Source organism: Geospiza fortis, unplaced genomic scaffold, assembly GCF_000277835.1.
Source record: "Geospiza fortis unplaced genomic scaffold, GeoFor_1.0 scaffold218, whole genome shotgun sequence".
NCBI lineage: Eukaryota > Metazoa > Chordata > Aves > Passeriformes > Thraupidae > Geospiza > Geospiza fortis.
The window spans coordinates 133,271-150,925 of record NW_005054524.1 but is presented as its reverse complement, the minus strand read 5'-3'; the positions used below and the strand labels follow the sequence as shown (position 1 = coordinate 150,925).

At 43.7% G+C, this 17,655-nt stretch overlaps 1 protein-coding gene across 1 annotated transcript in view; it reads left to right on the top strand.

Annotated features, from left to right (window-relative positions):
• Positions 1-13,545, top strand: part of LOC102044537 (tRNA N(3)-methylcytidine methyltransferase METTL2) — a 14,917-nt gene extending 1,372 nt beyond the window's left edge. Inside the window, exons 2-10 of the mRNA XM_031063741.1 lie at positions 19-245; positions 1,379-1,595; positions 5,383-5,744; positions 7,652-7,701; positions 8,309-8,369; positions 9,515-9,654; positions 10,405-10,511; positions 10,706-10,771; positions 12,080-13,545. Of these exons, the coding sequence (XP_030919601.1) occupies positions 19-245; positions 1,379-1,595; positions 5,383-5,744; positions 7,652-7,701; positions 8,309-8,369; positions 9,515-9,654; positions 10,405-10,511; positions 10,706-10,771; positions 12,080-12,231 (1,382 nt within the window). The 3' untranslated portion in view covers positions 12,232-13,545. The remainder of the gene's footprint in view (positions 1-18; positions 246-1,378; positions 1,596-5,382; positions 5,745-7,651; positions 7,702-8,308; positions 8,370-9,514; positions 9,655-10,404; positions 10,512-10,705; positions 10,772-12,079) is intronic.
• Positions 13,546-17,655: the final 4,110 nt, after the last annotated feature.

The window sequence follows — 17,655 nt, the reverse complement described above, 5'->3', positions numbered from 1 at the left end:
CCCCCGTGAGCCGCCCAGGGTCTGCTGCCCTGTGGTGCCGCCCCGCGCCCGGCGGTGGCGTGGGGGTGGCTGGGGCGGGCTCGCCGTCGCTTCTCCGATTTGCGGTGTCTGTGGCCAAGTACTGTGTAATGGGCCAGTCGCAACGTGCCCGCTCCGTCTCACGGGGCCCTGACCGCGGTGACCGCCCTCTTCTCCGGGCGCGCCTCGAGAGACACCCTCAGGGCGTGGAGCAGGCTGAGGGAGCGGTGGGTGTAGGGCTGGCGGCCCGACAGCGACTGCAGGCCGGGCGGGGACCGGCATCCCCGAGCAGGGCACTGCCCTATGTGGCCGGTGCTGGTCGGGAGTGCTGGTCTCCGGGGGTCCTGAGCACTTGGAACTGCTGCCTGCGGGGTTCTGGGCCTTGGGGACTGCTTCTCTGGGGGCTCCTGAACCTTTGGGATTGATCCCCAGAGTGTCCTGAATCTTCAGGGCTGATCAACAGGGAGTTCTGAGCCATTCTCAACCCCTCCTGAAGCAGTAGCATTCCTCAGGCTCTTGTGGTTGTAGCAATTGTTTTATTGCTGTGGTTAATAAAGGTAAATTACCTTCTGTCAGCATATCCATAACCTGACATTCCTTCAGTAAGGTTGTGCCAAGTGTGTGCTTGGAACAGGAGCTCTTTATTTAGATGCAGAAGTTGTTTTAAGTCAGTTAAACATCCAAATTCTCTAATTTGCTGGGAACTGAAGGTATTTTGCATTTTTGGGGTAGCTAGATCCACTTTGGGTCTCTGGCTGCTATACCGTGTTAAGAATCAGGTGTGTTTAATTTGTAATTAAGTAATATTTATATGTGTCAGCCTGTCATTCCTTCTGGGACTATTCTATACAAAAGGTATGTTACAAAAGCATGTCCTTAGTTTTCCTGTGGAAATTCTTAGTAATCTGTTTTTTCACAGACTTAATATTTAAGCCCTTGTTTTGTGAGTTAAAATCAGAAGACTGATTCCTTTTGAGAAAAGAACTGCTTCTTGAGCCTTGTACTCTGCTTTTCATTGACTTGTTTTAATGAAAAAAGGCCAAGTGAATCACTTTAATGACTGCATAGCTGTGTATGTGCATTGAAGTTATTAATAATTCTCAATGCTTTAAAGATTCCCGTGATTTTCTCATCATTTGATTTCATTTAACAGTTAAGTTCCAAATAACCCAACTGCCTCTTTAGTTTTAACTTGAGAAAGACTATGTAGTTTTGTGCTGAGTGCTCTCATGATTTTAGCAAGGATCTATTCCCTTTAAATTTGACTTGACTGAGCATCCAAAATGGGACAGATTTAGGATCCCTTCTGTTTGCAATTCCATGAGTTCCTTCAGGACTAGGACCTGCACATGCTGACTAGGCTGTTGTGCTGGTGCTGGGCTGGAATTGGGGATCACATCTGCACACCTGTCCATTTGGAAGGCTCTCCAGACATTTCTCTTTCCTACCATGCTTAGCTCTAGTTCATCTTATTTTTCACAACAGGGATAATGTGGAATGGTCAGAAGAGCAGGAAGCCAGTGCCAGGAGTAAAGTTCAAGAAAACAGCTCACAACTATTGCCACAAGATAAACAAGGTACTTTTGGAGAGTGTCCTCATGTGAGTCAGCTTTGTGCCAGGAATGGAACAGTCTGGCCAAAGCCGCATCACAACATCATCAGTTCCTCTCTTCACCCTCTCCCAGTCACTCAGAAGGCATTAACACAGCTGTGATAATGGGAAATTGAGGAGGAGGAACCTTTCTGTTCTTAATTTATCTCTCTGTGACTCTTCCACCTTCACTAGAGACTGCTGCTGGTTGGGAGGAGTCAGATTGGCTTGCACTGCTCTGTCATGATGTGTGTGTTAAATACTTGATAGTGTTCATTGTCAACAAACCTCTTTGAGTGTAGAGTTGTTGCCTCTGCTTATTTTTGCTCTTTAAAGCTTAACTGCTAGTAAGCAGTTTTTGCTGACTTGCTGTGGAATGAGCCCTGATCCAAGCTGATTTTCTCTTTAAAGGGTCTGAGAAACACTGCCCTATGTGGCCGGTGAGAGGTGTCCATATCTCTACAAAGAGGTATCCATATCTCTACAAAGCAAACGAACCACGAGAACAATTTAATCAGAGAAAGAAAGATTATTTTATCTTGATTGTTTATCCTCAGATAGACAGCAAAGGGATTCCAAAGTTTGTATTTTGTATGATTTAAAGGATATTTATCAATCCAAAATGCAGAGCTTACTTGTCTCTGAATCAAGCTCAAGGTGCTCAGGTCTTTGGTTAAGTCATGGTTGAAACCATTCTGAGTTGTTAATAATGCATTTTCTCCACACCTGGTAGAGATCATCTAGTCCCTCAAATATTGGTGAAATGGTTCTTTGGTGTGATAAGAAACTTATCTGATGATGATCTTGTTATACCCTGCTGAGCTCTAGTGTGAATCTGCTCCTTTTGTGCAAATTAAATTGAGTGCATCACTGGTAAGATGATGCTGAGCACTACTGGAACTATTGAGACACTTCCATATAGCTTCCAGTTGTGTTCACAATAGCAAATTTAATTACACCAAAGAGTAACCCTCCTAATTTCTTGGACTCCTAGAGGTATCCAGCAGTTTTGCATTGTGATGCCCATTGTGTTGAGCTCATTTTAAAATCTGGTTAGCATTAAAGGGTGCTGTCTGTCATGCTTTGAGAACCTATATACAACTAGTGGAGCAATTTGCTGTTGGAACCGTTTGCCAGAGCTCCATGATGTATTTCCCAGACTGAACAATAGAGGCCAGTCAGATGTTGATGGTTGCTATTCACTGGGAAGTGTGTGGAGACAATGGGATGGCTGGAAAGGAGGGAAAGCAGCCCAGGCAAATGTGCCTGAAGGGTCTGGTAGTTTGAGAATCAGGATGTCCAAGGAGGAGAACAAAGGCAGAATATTGGTCATTATGACTGTATTATTCTGTGGACTACTTGGAGATGTCAGGATTTGTTCTGAAGAAGGAGGGAAGCTCTGTGGGTATGTGGAAGATGTGTCTCCTGGCTGGGAAAAGAAAGAGAAAGAAATCCAAGTTTCTTGGTTTCCTTTCGAGGCTCCATGATTAGCCCCCTTGCAATTCAGGAGGTCCCTGGTTCTCTTCTGGTTTTTTTTGAACAGTTACTTTTGTTTGCTCTTCTTTTGCAGAGTGAAGGGGTGAGCATGGGCTTGGCTTTGGGGGTGTGCTTACAAAGGTGAGCAGGAAGCTAGGAGTCCTTATCAGGAAAGTCTCTGGGGGAATCTGGCTTGCACACCGATGGCACTGTGAGCTAATACCCCAAAAAGGGCCTGAAGCAAGTATGATGTGAACTTTTCTGGCAGGAAGCCACGGTCATATGTTCACTTAAATCTGTTTCTTGTATGATCTTTGTCAGCTGGCCCTTGATTTTTTGTATTTACATTGTTACTGATCATTTATTCAGGGCTTTGAAAACAGCAGGCTCCAAGGTAAATGAGCTTTAAATAAAGCTTCCCCACATGTAGTTTGGAGTATGACAGCTCTTCAAAAGCATCCAACAGAATTTTGCACTAATGTAACAAAGGAAGAGTACAATGTCTTCTTCACCAGTGTAATGTGGCAAAAATATGGGCAATCCAAAATGACTGGGCTGGAATTTTGTCCCAGTGTCTCAGGTAAGCATTCCACAGCAGTCAGGCTGTCATGGAATTGTTGGAGATGAGCAGGAATCAGGATATGTATTTTTGTTAGGTGAAAGAGAGTTTCAGCCTCAGAAGCCTTGCATATACCTGCTGGTACATGGAAAAAAGAAAGTTTAGGGTAGAGTGTACAAGGGTTTGGATCAATAGCACTTCTTTCAGCATCAGCAGTCACTGACTTCTTCCATGCAAATAGTGAACTGACCTGGCCCAGCTCACTGTGACCTACAGTGAGATCATGGCACAAACTTACTGCTTGTGTCTAATACCAGACATTAAAGTTTCCTTCAGCTTCATGTGTAAGAACCAGGCTTCTTAAAAGGAGAAAATCCTTGTAGTTGAGGTAAAGAGATTATTTTTTATATAGCTCTTTGTGCTGCAGGGATATATCCTACTAAAAATAGACATATGACTGATTAGTGCTTCTTTGTTAAAGTCATTTTTGTCTATATTTGGCTGAGGCTACATATTTTTCCAGGTGTTCTGGGTTCACTTTACCATCTCACTTTGAAACAGTTTTATGTTCTTCAGGAAGACTAATAAATAAACAGCAGTTCAGCTAATAATACCCTCCAGTCATTTTTCAGTAATGCACTTGTTGCCATCCAAAGACGGTTGAGGAGTTACTTGTTATTGGCATGCAATTGGGATTTCTGGCCAATGGATGTTAATGTCTGTAGGTGATTTCAAGCATAGGATGCTATAATTAGGTATTAATTCCCAGAACAAAGAACTCATCACATTGATGAAGTCATAAAAAGTCACTTGGATTTGTAGTTTCCCATGGAAGAAATAGTTCCCCCAGACTGTACTTGATCTGAAATCTGTGAAAGTGTGTGGAAGTAAGTTTGTAGGTGACTCAAATTTCACTTGATCATGGCTTTGTAAGAGCTATTCCAGCTCCCTGTAATACTCCTCTTGCTCCTGAAATGAACCATTTGATGTGAAAGTGCTGCTGCTCAAATTAATTCTGTTCATCTTTAGCCTGTCCACCTTAGTTCTCCACTGGTACTTTAATGCAGGTGGTCACTGTTGATTCCCCTCTTTTGTTTTAGTTCATAAATGTGTGATGCTCTGACATGCACAGAACTATGGAAAGTAAAGTTATCTGGACTGGACTCCAGCAAAATGTGGAAAACGTGCTGTCCTGTTACCTGCAGGATTGCATAAATTCTAACTGAGCTTCCTGCCAGGCCTGGAGAGTTGATCATTTTTCAGTTTCTCCACCTGAAAATAAGAGCAGTGTGTTGGATAGGAGCTTTCAGTTCCAGGCAGCTCTCAGAAAATTCCTTAGGAGTTGTGCTTTACACTTAATGTCACCAGGCTCCAAATTAATTGTTCCAGTGAGCTGAACAAGTCAGTGTTAGAGATGGAAGTAAAACCTGGATTTCTTTAATCCAGTCTCCTTTAAAGAGACTTTTTCTGTTGCCAGCTTCCTTTAAATCCTACTGGGAGACAGAGTTTCCTCTTCTCTCTTTTCCCTTTTTAAGTCCTAACAAAGTGACTGTGAGGACATAGGCTGAGTGTTTGTGTGGAATTGCAAATTTAAATAAAGGTGATTTTAAGTCAATAATGTCACTTATTACAGCAGGTTGGTGCATAGGTACCTGCAGTGATCCCTCACTCTCTGAACTGATTAAACCCTGAAACCTTCTGATTTGATGCCTGGTAATGTTTTTGCTTGTGTTCGCAGAGGAATATGAGGTGAATGCTAAGAAATACTGGGATGACTTCTATAAAATCCATGAAAATGGCTTCTTCAAGGACAGGCACTGGCTGTTCACTGAATTTCCTGAGCTGGCACCTCACAGGAACTCAAGCCAAAATGGAGATTCTGTGCATGGATTTAGTGACACAGAAGAATCCAAAAAGAAAGGGCTAGGAAGCTGTGAACTTTGCCATTGCTCATTGGAAACCAGGACAGAGAGACAGTTAAACCTGATAAAAAGCCCACCTGGAGGCCACACGGAGGAGTTGGCTGCACAGAAAGACAGTGAGCTGAGTCAGCATGATGGGCATTACCCAGGATCAGCTGCATCTTACCGTATATTAGAGGTAAGAGCTGTAAATCAAAGTCACACATCAAAGCCTCTCTTGTGTCAGTGTGACTGGGACATAAAAATGTGTGTCACTGCCAAACAGCAAGGGAGTGGATGATTGCCTTCAGTCAGTAAAATGCAAAAATTAGAGGGTAGTTTAGAACTGAACTAAATCTGTTGGGATTCTTTTGGTTCAGACTCTGAATTAGCAGAGCACAAGAACCATAAGAAGTTTACAAGTTTAAAAGCCAAACTATTGCTATCAGATGTTCAAACAAGCATTTAAAAGTCATCTTTTGAAGAAGCTGATTCTTCTACTCTGTATAAAGCTTTCCCTTCTGTCCTGATTCAGGGCAAATTTTGGAGGAAACTTACAAAGCGGTTTCTCTGGAAAGCACATTCAAGTGGCCCCTCCCCCAACTGGTTCAGGAAAATATTTCCCAGGAGAAAAGTGGAAAAAAATTGTTTATTTAACAAGCAAAGTATTCACAGGCATAAAAAAATGGATAATATTGAATCATAAAACCTCTCACTGTTCTGAAGAGATGGCACCTTCAGAAAGCCCCTGTTGTGGGGTGTAGCTTGGCTCACTCAGTCTGTTATCAGTCCCTCAGTGCTGGAATGCTGCATCCTGGGCCCTGGTGGGCCACAGATGTGTGCTCCCAGTGTTCTGGGGTTTTAGCCCAGAGCAGGGTTGATCAGTTCCAAGGAAAAAAAAAACCACGGTCTGGGGAACTTCACTACCTCAGCTAGCTAATAACTAAAAGTAAAGGAGAGTTCTCTCCCGCTGCCTGTCTTGCAGACAACACAATCCATGAGAAGGAATACAGAGCAGGGGCAGCAAGTACAGTTTCTGCAAACAAACTGCATACTTCTTCTCTCCTCCTTCACTCTTGGAACCAGTCTTGAAGATGCAGAACTTAACATCCAGCATAAACAGAACTGACAAGCGGGGATACAAGCATCATATAGTCACTCTAGGACACCTTGTCATTATTGTCTGTATATTTGCGCTGACTCCTGTTTGCCTTGGGAGGTGTGAAACGAAGCAATGAAGCCAAGAATGTAAAGATGCTCTTGGGTTTGTTCCTTAGGGCCCTTGTGATAACAGGGAATCCCAAACTGATACAGGCTTTGTCCCAGAGAAGTTTGTGGCAATTTTAAGTATTGGATGGCTGACAGCTGGTTGTGACCTTTTTGCTCTGTCACCTCTAGTTGTTCACTGTAGATATTACTGGATTTGTTTAATACTTAGTATTATATGAAAGTCCTGCCCTTCCAGGAAGAGTTAGTATGAACTGTCCTGATTTTTTAATTTAATTTGACACTTTTACGATTTCCTCAGACTACAGTGTTCTCAATGTGCGTTTCCTATCTCACCTGAGCTCTTTAACTAACAGCTGTCACTGCAAACCCTTTGTGGTATTTTCTGCTCAGTCTGTTTCAATTTTACTGATTCTTTAAACATTCAGAGGCAAATTCCCTAAACCCAGTTGTGTGAGCCATCATCTCTTCAAATGGGAACAAGCAGAAGGAGTAATTAGAGTAAAGCAAACCTAACTTCTCCGTTGCTCTGATTTTCTATGGAAGTGAATGTAACTCATCTATGGCCTTTGCCCATGCTTCAGTGACTCATACTGGTTGTTATACTTGGGATTCCAGCAAAAACAGCTTTCAAAAGAGTAACAATGTATAGCTTGTTACTAAGATTTTGACAAGAGCTTGCTTAGTGGTTTCCCACGCATGTAATCCTGTTCCTCAGACCTTAACACACTCGGATCTTGCATGGATGGTCACTGCCATTCTCAGCTTTACTCATGCGTAGCTCTTCGTTACATGGCTGTAGAGAGGTGATTGAAAATTATCTGCATGTACAAGCTGAAGGAATTATTTTCACTGTATGTATTTACTCTCTTTATGCAGGTTGGCTGTGGGGCTGGGAATACAGTCTTCCCAATTTTACAAACCAACAAGTAAGTAGAGACAAGACAAGAGGAAATGGCTTCCCACTGCCAGAGGGTAGAGATAAATGGGATATTAGAAAGGAATTGTTCCCTTTGAGGGTGGGGAAGCCCTGGCATGGGTTGCCCAGAAAAGCTGTGGCTGCTGCATTCCTAGAAGTGTCCAAGACCAGGTTGGACAGGGCTTGGAACACCTTGGTCTAGTGGAAGGTGTCTCTGCCCATAGCAGGGGTGGGACTGGATGATCTTTTACGTTCCTCCGACACCATTCTGGGATTCTGTGAAGTAATTCTCAGTAGGCTTTTACCTGCATGAGATACCAGCCTCTGAAAAACAATTGGAAAAATGTTCCATGACAAGCTCAGAGAAAAGCCAAATGCTAATGGTATCTTTGCCATCTGCAGCTTCAGGTTATTGTGTTTTGAGCTTGGAAGCCCTTGGTTTTAGATTCAAAATAAAAAGGAAGCAGTCAGTTCCATATGAAAGAATGGGCATAAAGGAGCGATGGAATCCACCAGATTTTGCACAAAAACTAAAGCCAAGGATTTCTGGGCTTTGTGCATTTGAAACACTCCTTAATTTCTCAATATAAATGATGAGTTTCTTTGATTTATTGCAGTGACCCAGGCTTGTTCGTTTATTGCTGTGACTTTTCTACAGCAGCTGTGGATCTTGTCCAGGTAATCTCAGTGGTAACTTACGAAGATATGGGAAGTATCTGGAGCCAATTGCCCATTAACACAAATCTATACCAGCTGCCAGTGACTCTCTGGCTGTGCTGGCAGCTTTCTGGTTTTAGCCAGCCCTGGTGCTGACCCTTGCACTGGGAAATCTGGAAAATGAGCCATCAAAGATTGTGGAAATTAGGGAAGTAAAAGTTCTCAAAATGTCACGTTGGCAGCAAACAAGTCAGACAGATTTTTTTCCCTTGTGGTTGGCAGTACCTTTCTCAATACAGTGTTCTTTTAGCTGAGTAACTTGAAAAAAACTTAAACCTTGAAAACATTCAGGCTATTTTTTAACAGGAACTTAAGCTGGTTTTGGTTTGTGTGTGTCACTGTCATCACAGTTGTGGGAACATGGTCTGATTTCTTCTGTACAAGCACCTGAGGAGGGATCGTGTTTGTCGTGCAAGAGGTTGGAGTTTAGTCAAAGGACAAATACCACTGATAAATTTCCGGTCAAGGCAGTACTGAGAATATATGAAGTATCAAATGCAATCCTGAGATGACAGGGGAGCATAGCACCACAGTCAGCATCCATTTCATCTTCTGGATGTGACACAAGCACTGTTTGTAGAGGCTTCTGCAATCTGTAGCAGCAGCTAAATCTGATTTTTTAAGGCTGTAACTTTAAGCAACCAAGTTTTATTTTTGGGGTATAGGGAATATCTGCTTGTAGATTAAATGAATATTGATTTCAATGATGCAGAGAGGTGCCCTGATACTCTCACTTATGTAAAGGTTTCCAATTTATCAGTATAAATCTCTCATTTCTTACCACTGTTAGTGGAAATTCTGGCCTTAAAATTGTGATCAACCCTGGTCCAATTTTGCGGGTTTTTTTGATTGACTGTAACAAGACCAAAGCTCTTTGTAAATCTCCAGTGTGTAAATACTTTTTTGCATTTCACACCTGTTCCTTGCCTGACCAAGGAATATACCTGACACAGAAGTCCATTGAGACTGTAACAGATCTCTGGACACACCTCTTGATAATGTGAAATTTAAAATACTCCATATAATACTAATAATCCATATAGTCCAGCTAATACTGAGATCAGGGTCTGCTACTAATGTTCTTAATTTCTCTCCCTCAAATACAGAACAATGCAGAATATGATTCTTCTCGCTGCTTTGCATTTGTCCATGACCTGTGCAATGACCAAAGTCCTTTCCCAATGCCAGAGGAGAGTCTTGACATTGTTATTCTTATCTTTGTCCTCTCAGCAATTCTCCCAGAGAAGTAAGTTTTAATAATTCCTCTGATTGCAGAAGATAATTCTTCTATGACTGGAGTTCTTTAATAATGTCCTATCAAGGAAAATTAAAGTTTGTTCTGTTTGTGGTCCAGTTTTCCACGAAGCCTCAGCAAACAAAATTTGCAGGTATTTGCTGTTGTAACCGGTTCTGACAGAGGACAAGGTGATTTTAAGTGGCTGCAGGTGAACATTGCTCAGATCACTGTTCTGAGCCTCAGCCACACTGAGCACTCACTTTGGAAAGTATTCTGCTGGATTTTCAGGCTCAGAGGGTAGATGAATTTCTAACATGGGAGGCAGCAAGAAAGAAGGGTTCAGGTTCAGGAAAAATGTAAGGAAAGCGCTGTAGTCTTAGTGTGATAATTGTTACAACCTACACTAGTCTCTTTTTTTGTTCCCTTTAGTTTCACTTCACAACACTTCTCTTCAAGTTCGCTTACTAGTTGTTTTGCAGAAACCAGTGGAGATCCTTTTGTAATCAGGAAGAGAGAGCAGTTAATCCCTGCTGTGGCAGGATGTTATCCTTGTAGGAAAAAAAGCAAAATCGGGCAATGTCAAAAAATAGAGGCCAAATAAAATGAACGCACCTGACTCTGGGAGAGCTCAGAATGCTGCTGGCTTTGGGTAGCTCTTTACATGAAGTTGAAACGTAAAGAACTTTATTCCATCTTTTTGGAAGGAAAGAAACATGATTTTGTGGCTTGTTGAGTGCTCCTGGTTTGTTCTTCTCTCAGAATGCAGTGCATTGTGACCAGACTGAGTCGCCTTCTGAAACCAGGGGGAATGATCTTGTTGCGAGATTACGGCCGTTATGATCTTGCCCAGCTTCGGTTTAAGAAAGGTATTTCCTTTCCCCTCGGAATTCTTGCCCCATCACTAGTAGATTCTCCTTCTCTGGAGCTGTTTCTGCCCTGTTTGGAAGCAGGTCATTAATTCCGCAAAGCACAGTGTGTGCTGGAGAAGGGCCTGTTGATGGATGGCAGTTGTTGATTTTTAAGTGATCACTGGTAACTGTTTATATCTGTCTTCTCTTAGGTCAATGTCTGTCTGATAACTTCTATGTAAGAGGTGATGGCACCAGAGTCTACTTCTTCACACAAGGTAGGAGGCCGGAAACATGCCTCTGACCATCAAAAAACATCCCTCTGACTCTCTTCACTGCTTCTTGTCCCTGTGCCCTCCTGATTGACCACTAGATCTTTTCGGCCTCATTCTTGGAACACTGTGAAATGTTAAGTATCTCCCAATTAAACAGTGACCTGGGCTTGTCAGCTTCTGGTGTGAGCATGACATGGTCAATTTCCTTAGTGGAAAATCCTTTAAGAGGAAGACTGGTGTATTTGCTACCCTGGGAGGGGTGGGACTGGAGGAGCTCTCCTTGTATACTGGCTGCAGATGATGGAGAGAGATGGACACCACTTAGCAGGCCTTCCCTTAATTTTCCGGCTCTCCTATAAGGTAATCAGAAGGGTGTGGTTCAGCATGGAGCTGAGGCAGCCCCTCCAGTTCAGCTGCTGCTTGGTGTTAGCAGCAATTGTTATTCTCCCAGTTTATCACCAGCTGCACCTCCAGTTCCTCCACTACAGGCCTCTGAGCACAGTCAGTTCTAGACCAGTGGCACAACTGAACTGTTCCCGACTGCACAAGTCCTGTTTGGCACAACAAAATTATTGTTTAATGCATGTTTGGCGAACACCTCACAATGGAAAGCATCTGATAAAGAAGCACAAGCCAAGACCTGTCAGACTTTTCCTACAGAAACTCCAGACAAACCACGTGCTCTGGGAGTAAGCTCTGCTGCTCAGCAGGACTGGGGCACTGTGAGACTTACTCGTTTGGTCAGGATTACCTGCCAGTGGAATTGTTGAAGCCTCAAGGGCTCTTAGTGCTTTAATTGGGCCCCAACAGGGTGTGGGGTTGAGGGATTTTTTTTTTCCAAATTTAACCTTAATGAATCCCATTCCCCTCCAGCCTAGGCAGCACAGATCTAACTGCCGCTATTTAAAAGCATAGGTCTGATCCTGTTCTTTGCTCTTGTGGACTCTGAAATTCCTCTGGGCAAGGGGGAAGGAATAGCTCTGTCCTAGCTTGCCAGAAGATGCTCCTTAATTGCTTACTACAAGCAGTACTCTTATTTGAAACTGCTGCTGTTTCCTTTGTCAAGTCCCTAGTTCTAGATGTACTCCAAATAATTCTTTCCTTCTTTGCTAGAAGGAAAACTTGAAAAACTGTGATGTTAAACTCCCCTAGTAAAGTAGTTGTCTTGTTTGATCATTTCCCTGCCAGGGTGTGACCATGGGTGTCCTCTGGCCCATCTTTCAGCTTAGCTTAGCCCTCACTGATACCTGTGAGCAGGTATCAGTTAAAGAAAAGCTATGGTCTCCTCAGTTTCCTTCTCTTTGCTTCCAGATGAATTAGATCATCTGTTCACCACAGCTGGGCTGGAAAAAGTCCAGAATCTGATTGATCGGCGATTGCAAGTGAACCGTGGGAAACAGATGACGATGTATCGGGTGTGGATCCAGTGCAAGTACTGCAAACCCACCACCCTTCAGCCATGAGGCATGTGGACTTTGGGCTGGAGCCTCTTCATCTCCTCCTGGTGACATGTGTGTGATGCCATTCTGCACACCCATGACCTCAGTGCCTTGTACCATGCCTGGCATCACTTCAAGTGAGTTTTGCTAAGGATCAATGCCCTCAGAATAGAGCAAGCATTTTAGATGTCATAGAATCACAGAATATACTGGGTTGGGAAGGACCTGTGAAGATCAAGTCCAACTCCTGGCCCTGCACAGGACACCCCAGCAATCCCACCCTGTGCCTGAACGCATTGTCCAAACACTCCTTGAGTTCTGGAAGCCTTGGGGCAGTGACCCATTCCCCGAGGAACCAGTTCAGTGCCCAGCCACCCTTTGTGGGAAGAACCTTTTTCTGATATCCAGCCTAACCCTCCCTGGACACAGCTGTAGCCATTTTCTCAAGTCCTGTCCCTGGTCAGGAGAGTGAAGAGATTGGTTCCTGCCCCTCTGCTGTCCCTCGGGAAGATGTTAAAGATCCCATTGAGGTCTGACCTCAGTCTCCTCCAGCTGAACAGATCAAGTGCCCTCAGCCAGTCCTCATATGGCTTCCCTTCAAGGCCCTTCACCATTCTCATGGCCCTTCTCTGGATGGTCTTTAGTGGCTTAATGTCTTTTTTATGTTGTGATGCCCAAAACTGCCCCAGCACTTGAGGTGGAGCTGCCCCAAAGCAAAGCAGGTCAATCCCTGCCTGCCAGGAATGCTTTACCTAATGCCCCAGGACACAGATGTCCTTCCTGGCTGCCAGGACACTGCTGACTCATGTTCAACTTGCCATGGACCAGGACTCCCAAGTCCCTTCCTGCAGCTGCTCTCAGCCTCATTCCCCAGTCCACCCACATATCCAGGCTTGCCCCTTCCCACATGCAGAATCCAGCACTTTCCCTTGTTGAACTTCCCACAATTGGTGATGCCCATTTCTCTGATTTGTCAGGGTTTCTCTGGAGGCCCTCTCTGCCCCAAGAGACTTGACAGCTCCTCCCAGTTCAGTGCAGACAGCAAAATTCCTAAGTATTCCTTCAAGTCCTGCATCCAGGTCATTAATGTGGATGTTGAAGAGCACAGGCTTGAGAAGGGTGCCCTTTAAGTGTCATGCTACTGGTCTGCATTTTAAAAATTATTTATGGTTTTAACCTAAGAGATGGTCATGGTGTCTTACAGCAGCTGAGCAAGTTGAGTAGCTACTTGCTCATACTCTGGATTTCCACATGAAACAGGAGAGCTCTGACCTTACTTTGTCTTGTGTACTCTTGTCTTGGCAACAAGCATACAAAGGATAAACCTGCTCTTCTCTGCAACTGCTCGCTGATATGAATCCCTTGGCCAGCTTATCTTGTGCAGCTATTTCCTAGTCATTCAGGTGTGTGCCAATCCATCAGTTAAAATACATTGATCTGAGGGCAGGAACTTGAGACCATGTGAGTCTCTCTGTACCAGCTTTCCCTAGATGATTCAAGGTGTGGAGAAAGCAAATGATGCTGTTCTGCCCTCACTGTCCACAAGGATGTCCTCCCAGGGAATCAGCAAATAATAGCTCAAATGCTATAAATTACTCTCAGGCAGGGTTCAGGTTTTCAAAAGTTTGCTGCTGATTCCGATTTTAGGGCACGTTCAGAGTGCAGCAGATCAGAAGCAGCTAACAGGACCAGGGTTTATAAATAATTACCTGCTTTTCCTACTGGCTGCAGCTCCCAGGTCACAAACTACCCTGCCACGGTGATGTGCGAAACCAAAACACAAGAGACACTTTCTTTAATCTGAAATCTCCAGGAGGTTTAATTTTTGCACTCTTGTTTCATTTCTTAAGAGGAAGCCAACACTGTGGCTTTCAGAAGGGATTTCTCTGTCTTTGAAAGCAAATACCTTTTATCTCAGCTTGTTTTCTTCTGTTATTTTTAGGGTGTGGTACGACAGATATTAGAATAAGTTTCATGCTTTTCGGTGTTGGTTTGATTAATGTAAATCATGCTTGCAAAAACTGTAGCAGTGGGGAACAAAGTGACATGGACCCCCTTATGCATCCAAGGGAGATTGTTTTATGGTAGAAATCGCCCTTTTTTATACCTTTAATCTCCACCTGACATGGCTGAAACCAAACCGAGGCCTAACAGAACTTAACAGAAAGATGGCACCCATTGGCTGGCTCAGCTGCAGAGCTGCTGTCCACACATCCTATCACCCAATCAGCTTCCTGCTCATACGCTGTCCACACATTCCTCCAGCCAATCAGCTTTTCGCTCATACACTGGCCACATGTTCCTCCAGCCAATCAGCTTCCCACTCGTACACTGTCCACGTGTTCCTTCAGCCAATCACAACCTCACTCCCAGCTTGACTCTCTCCTCACTCATAACTGCCTCTCAGCTCTCAACCAACTTCCGCCCATCCGGCCTGCAGCTGTGCCTTTCCCACTGTTATTTTTAGGGTGTGGTACGACAGATATTAGAATAAGTTTCATGCTTTTCGGTGTTGGTTTGATTAATGTAAATCATGCTTGCAAAAACTGTAGCAGTGGGGAACAAAGTGACATGGACCTCCTTATGCATCCAAAGGAGATTGCTTGATGGGAGAAATTGCCCTTTTTTATACCTTTAATCTCCACCTGACATGGCTGAAACCAAACCGAGGCCTAACAGAACTTAACAGAAAGATGGCACCCATTGGCTGGCTCAGCTGCAGCGCTGCTGTCCACACATCCTATCACCCAATCAGCTCTTGCTCATGCATTGCCCCGCATTCCTCCAGCCAATCAGCTTCCCGCTCATACACTGCCCACGTGTTCCTCCAGCCAATCACAACCTCACTCTGAGCTGTCACTCAGCTGACTCTCTCCTCACTCATAACTGCCTCTCACCCCACAACCAACTTCCGCCCATCCGGCCTGCAGCTGTGCCTTTCCCACAGGGCCTTCTGGTGAGCATAAGCCTTAGTAACTTTAACAATTATACCCCCATACCCCACATCTCCCCGCCTGTTTTTTTTTTTTATTAGGCAACGAAAACCTACTACAAAAAAACTAAAACAACTCCTAAGACATTAATAACAGTGACAACAATAATAACTATAAAAACTTTTCAAAAACTGTAACATGCTTATAACATAGCAACTATATGCACATGGAATCAGAATGGTGCAACAAAAGGTCGCACACACTGTCATGGAATGCACTCTACCTGGTGGCCTGTGGAGACAGAGGCATAACCCCTTCCCCATGTCATTAAGTGCAGGGGTCCTTTCCATTGTCCAGTTAATTTACCATTTACCATTAAATTTTATTTTACCAAAGTCCTTTACCTTTACTGGAGATCTTAGATGAGTCTTTGTGTTGAAGGAATACTGTTTCTCACATGCAGTTTGTCCCATCTCATCCCAATTTAAAAAAATTCAGGACGTATAAGGCTTTAGCTAGTCTGCCATGAGGGCACCCCAGCTCCCCCTCTTTTTGTTTTTCAAGCACGGTTTTTAGGGTTCTGTGGGCATACTTGGCGATAGCTTGCCCTGTGGGAGAGTGGGGAATGCCCCTATGGTGGAACAAACCCCATTGCTGCAAAAAGTTAGCAGCTCACTCTGAGGTGTAGGCAGGTCCGCCGATGGTGTCGGGAAGGCCCAGAGTGGTGAAACAGGTGCGCCAGTGCTGGATGGTGTCACAGGCCTTCTCTCCGCTATGAGAAGTTGCCATTAGGAAATGGTAATAGGTGTCAATAGAAACATGAACGTATCTCAAACAACCAAACTCTGGGATATGGGTAATACCAGTTTGCCAAATGGAGTTAGCTATTAAACCTTGGGTGTTAGTGCCTTCTGCTAAAGGAGCAAGAGCAATCCCACAACAGGAGGGACAAGACAACAGGATATTACGAGCCTGTGAGGAGGTCAGTTGAAATTGTTTGCGAAGAGAACGAGCATTCTGGTGGAAAAAGCCATGAGATAACTTGACCTGAGCAAAAGTATTTGGTACCACACCCGTCATCACAGTAATATCTGCATAGTTACTACTTTCTGCAATAGGCCCAGGTAAGCCTGTGTGAGAGCAAACATGTAACATATAAAAATCATGCTGCTGGCTGTTAATCAAAGTCCACAGTAAACAAATGATGGTTATTAACATGCTTTAAATAGGAAGATTCTAAACTGAATGCAACATTGGCAGCATACAAGGAATCAGTTGTGATATTAAGTGATTCCTGTGGAAATAAATGAAAGTCGTATCGGATAGCAGCCAATTCTAAAATTTATATGGAAGCATCTTTTGTCTGTAAAAACAGTTGGTCCATTGACAGGGGGTCATGCTGCGGCGACGCTTTGCATACAAGGGGAGGTTACCTATCTCTGTCCATAAACAATGGGATAATGGATAGATAACTCTCCAGAAAAATATGCAAGTACAATTTGAAAGTTAGTGTCTTCTGATAGTAACCATGCAAAATTTCTTGCCATGTCTTTACTTGCAGGTTATGTAAATGGTATGTGGATCTGTCTTGGCCGTTGAGAGTTTGTAGTCACTCTTTGCTTTTCTTAATTAAATTAGAGGACATATCATTAACAGTCCACACAGTCTTTGTTGCTGTGTGAGGTGAGCATAACCATTCTAATACACGTAAAGGGTCTTTATCATTAACAAACCATTAAAACAGAGCAGCAAAAGGTTGAAATTTGCTAGCAATTATAACAAGGTACACAGATTAATCAGGATCCCATCTCAAATTTTGTCGGTTTTCTAGTGCTTGAGTACAGTGTGCAAAGGCAGTTTTAGCTTCTGGGGTCAGTTGTCGAAGCAAATGTGGGTAGGTCAAATGTGAGTAAGTCAAATAAAGGGTGTAAAAGTTCTGTAGATAGACCCAAAACGGGATGCAACCAATTCAAGGAACCTAGGAGTTTCTGTAATTCATTTAAAGTAAGGGTGTCTTTAACACAAAGCCATAAAGGCTTAGGGCTGATGGTCTGTTGAATAATTTTCCACCCCAGATAATACCACAGGGACTCACGTTGCAGCTTTTCAAGTGCTACAATGAGTCCTGCATTTTGAATTGCCTGCATGACAGCTACCTGGATAGAACATAAGATGGATTGATTGTGAGCTGCAAGTAAAATCTCATCCATATAATATATATGGTTGCAGCAGGAAATTTACAATGGACAGGCTGTAGGGCAGGTTGACTACCCTTTGGCATGTAGTTGTATTGTTACATATGCTTTGTGGCAACACGGTCCAATGAAATGTCTTCATTGTTTCTGCATGATTCAAGGTAGGGACAGAAGACGCAAACCAAGGTGCCTCATCAGGATGTAAAGGGATGGTGAAAAAACAGTCTTTTAGGTCTAAAATTAATGAGGGCGAATTGAGGGGAATCATTGTGGGTGATGGAAGCCCGGGCTGCAGAGCCCCCATAGGTTCAATAACTGCA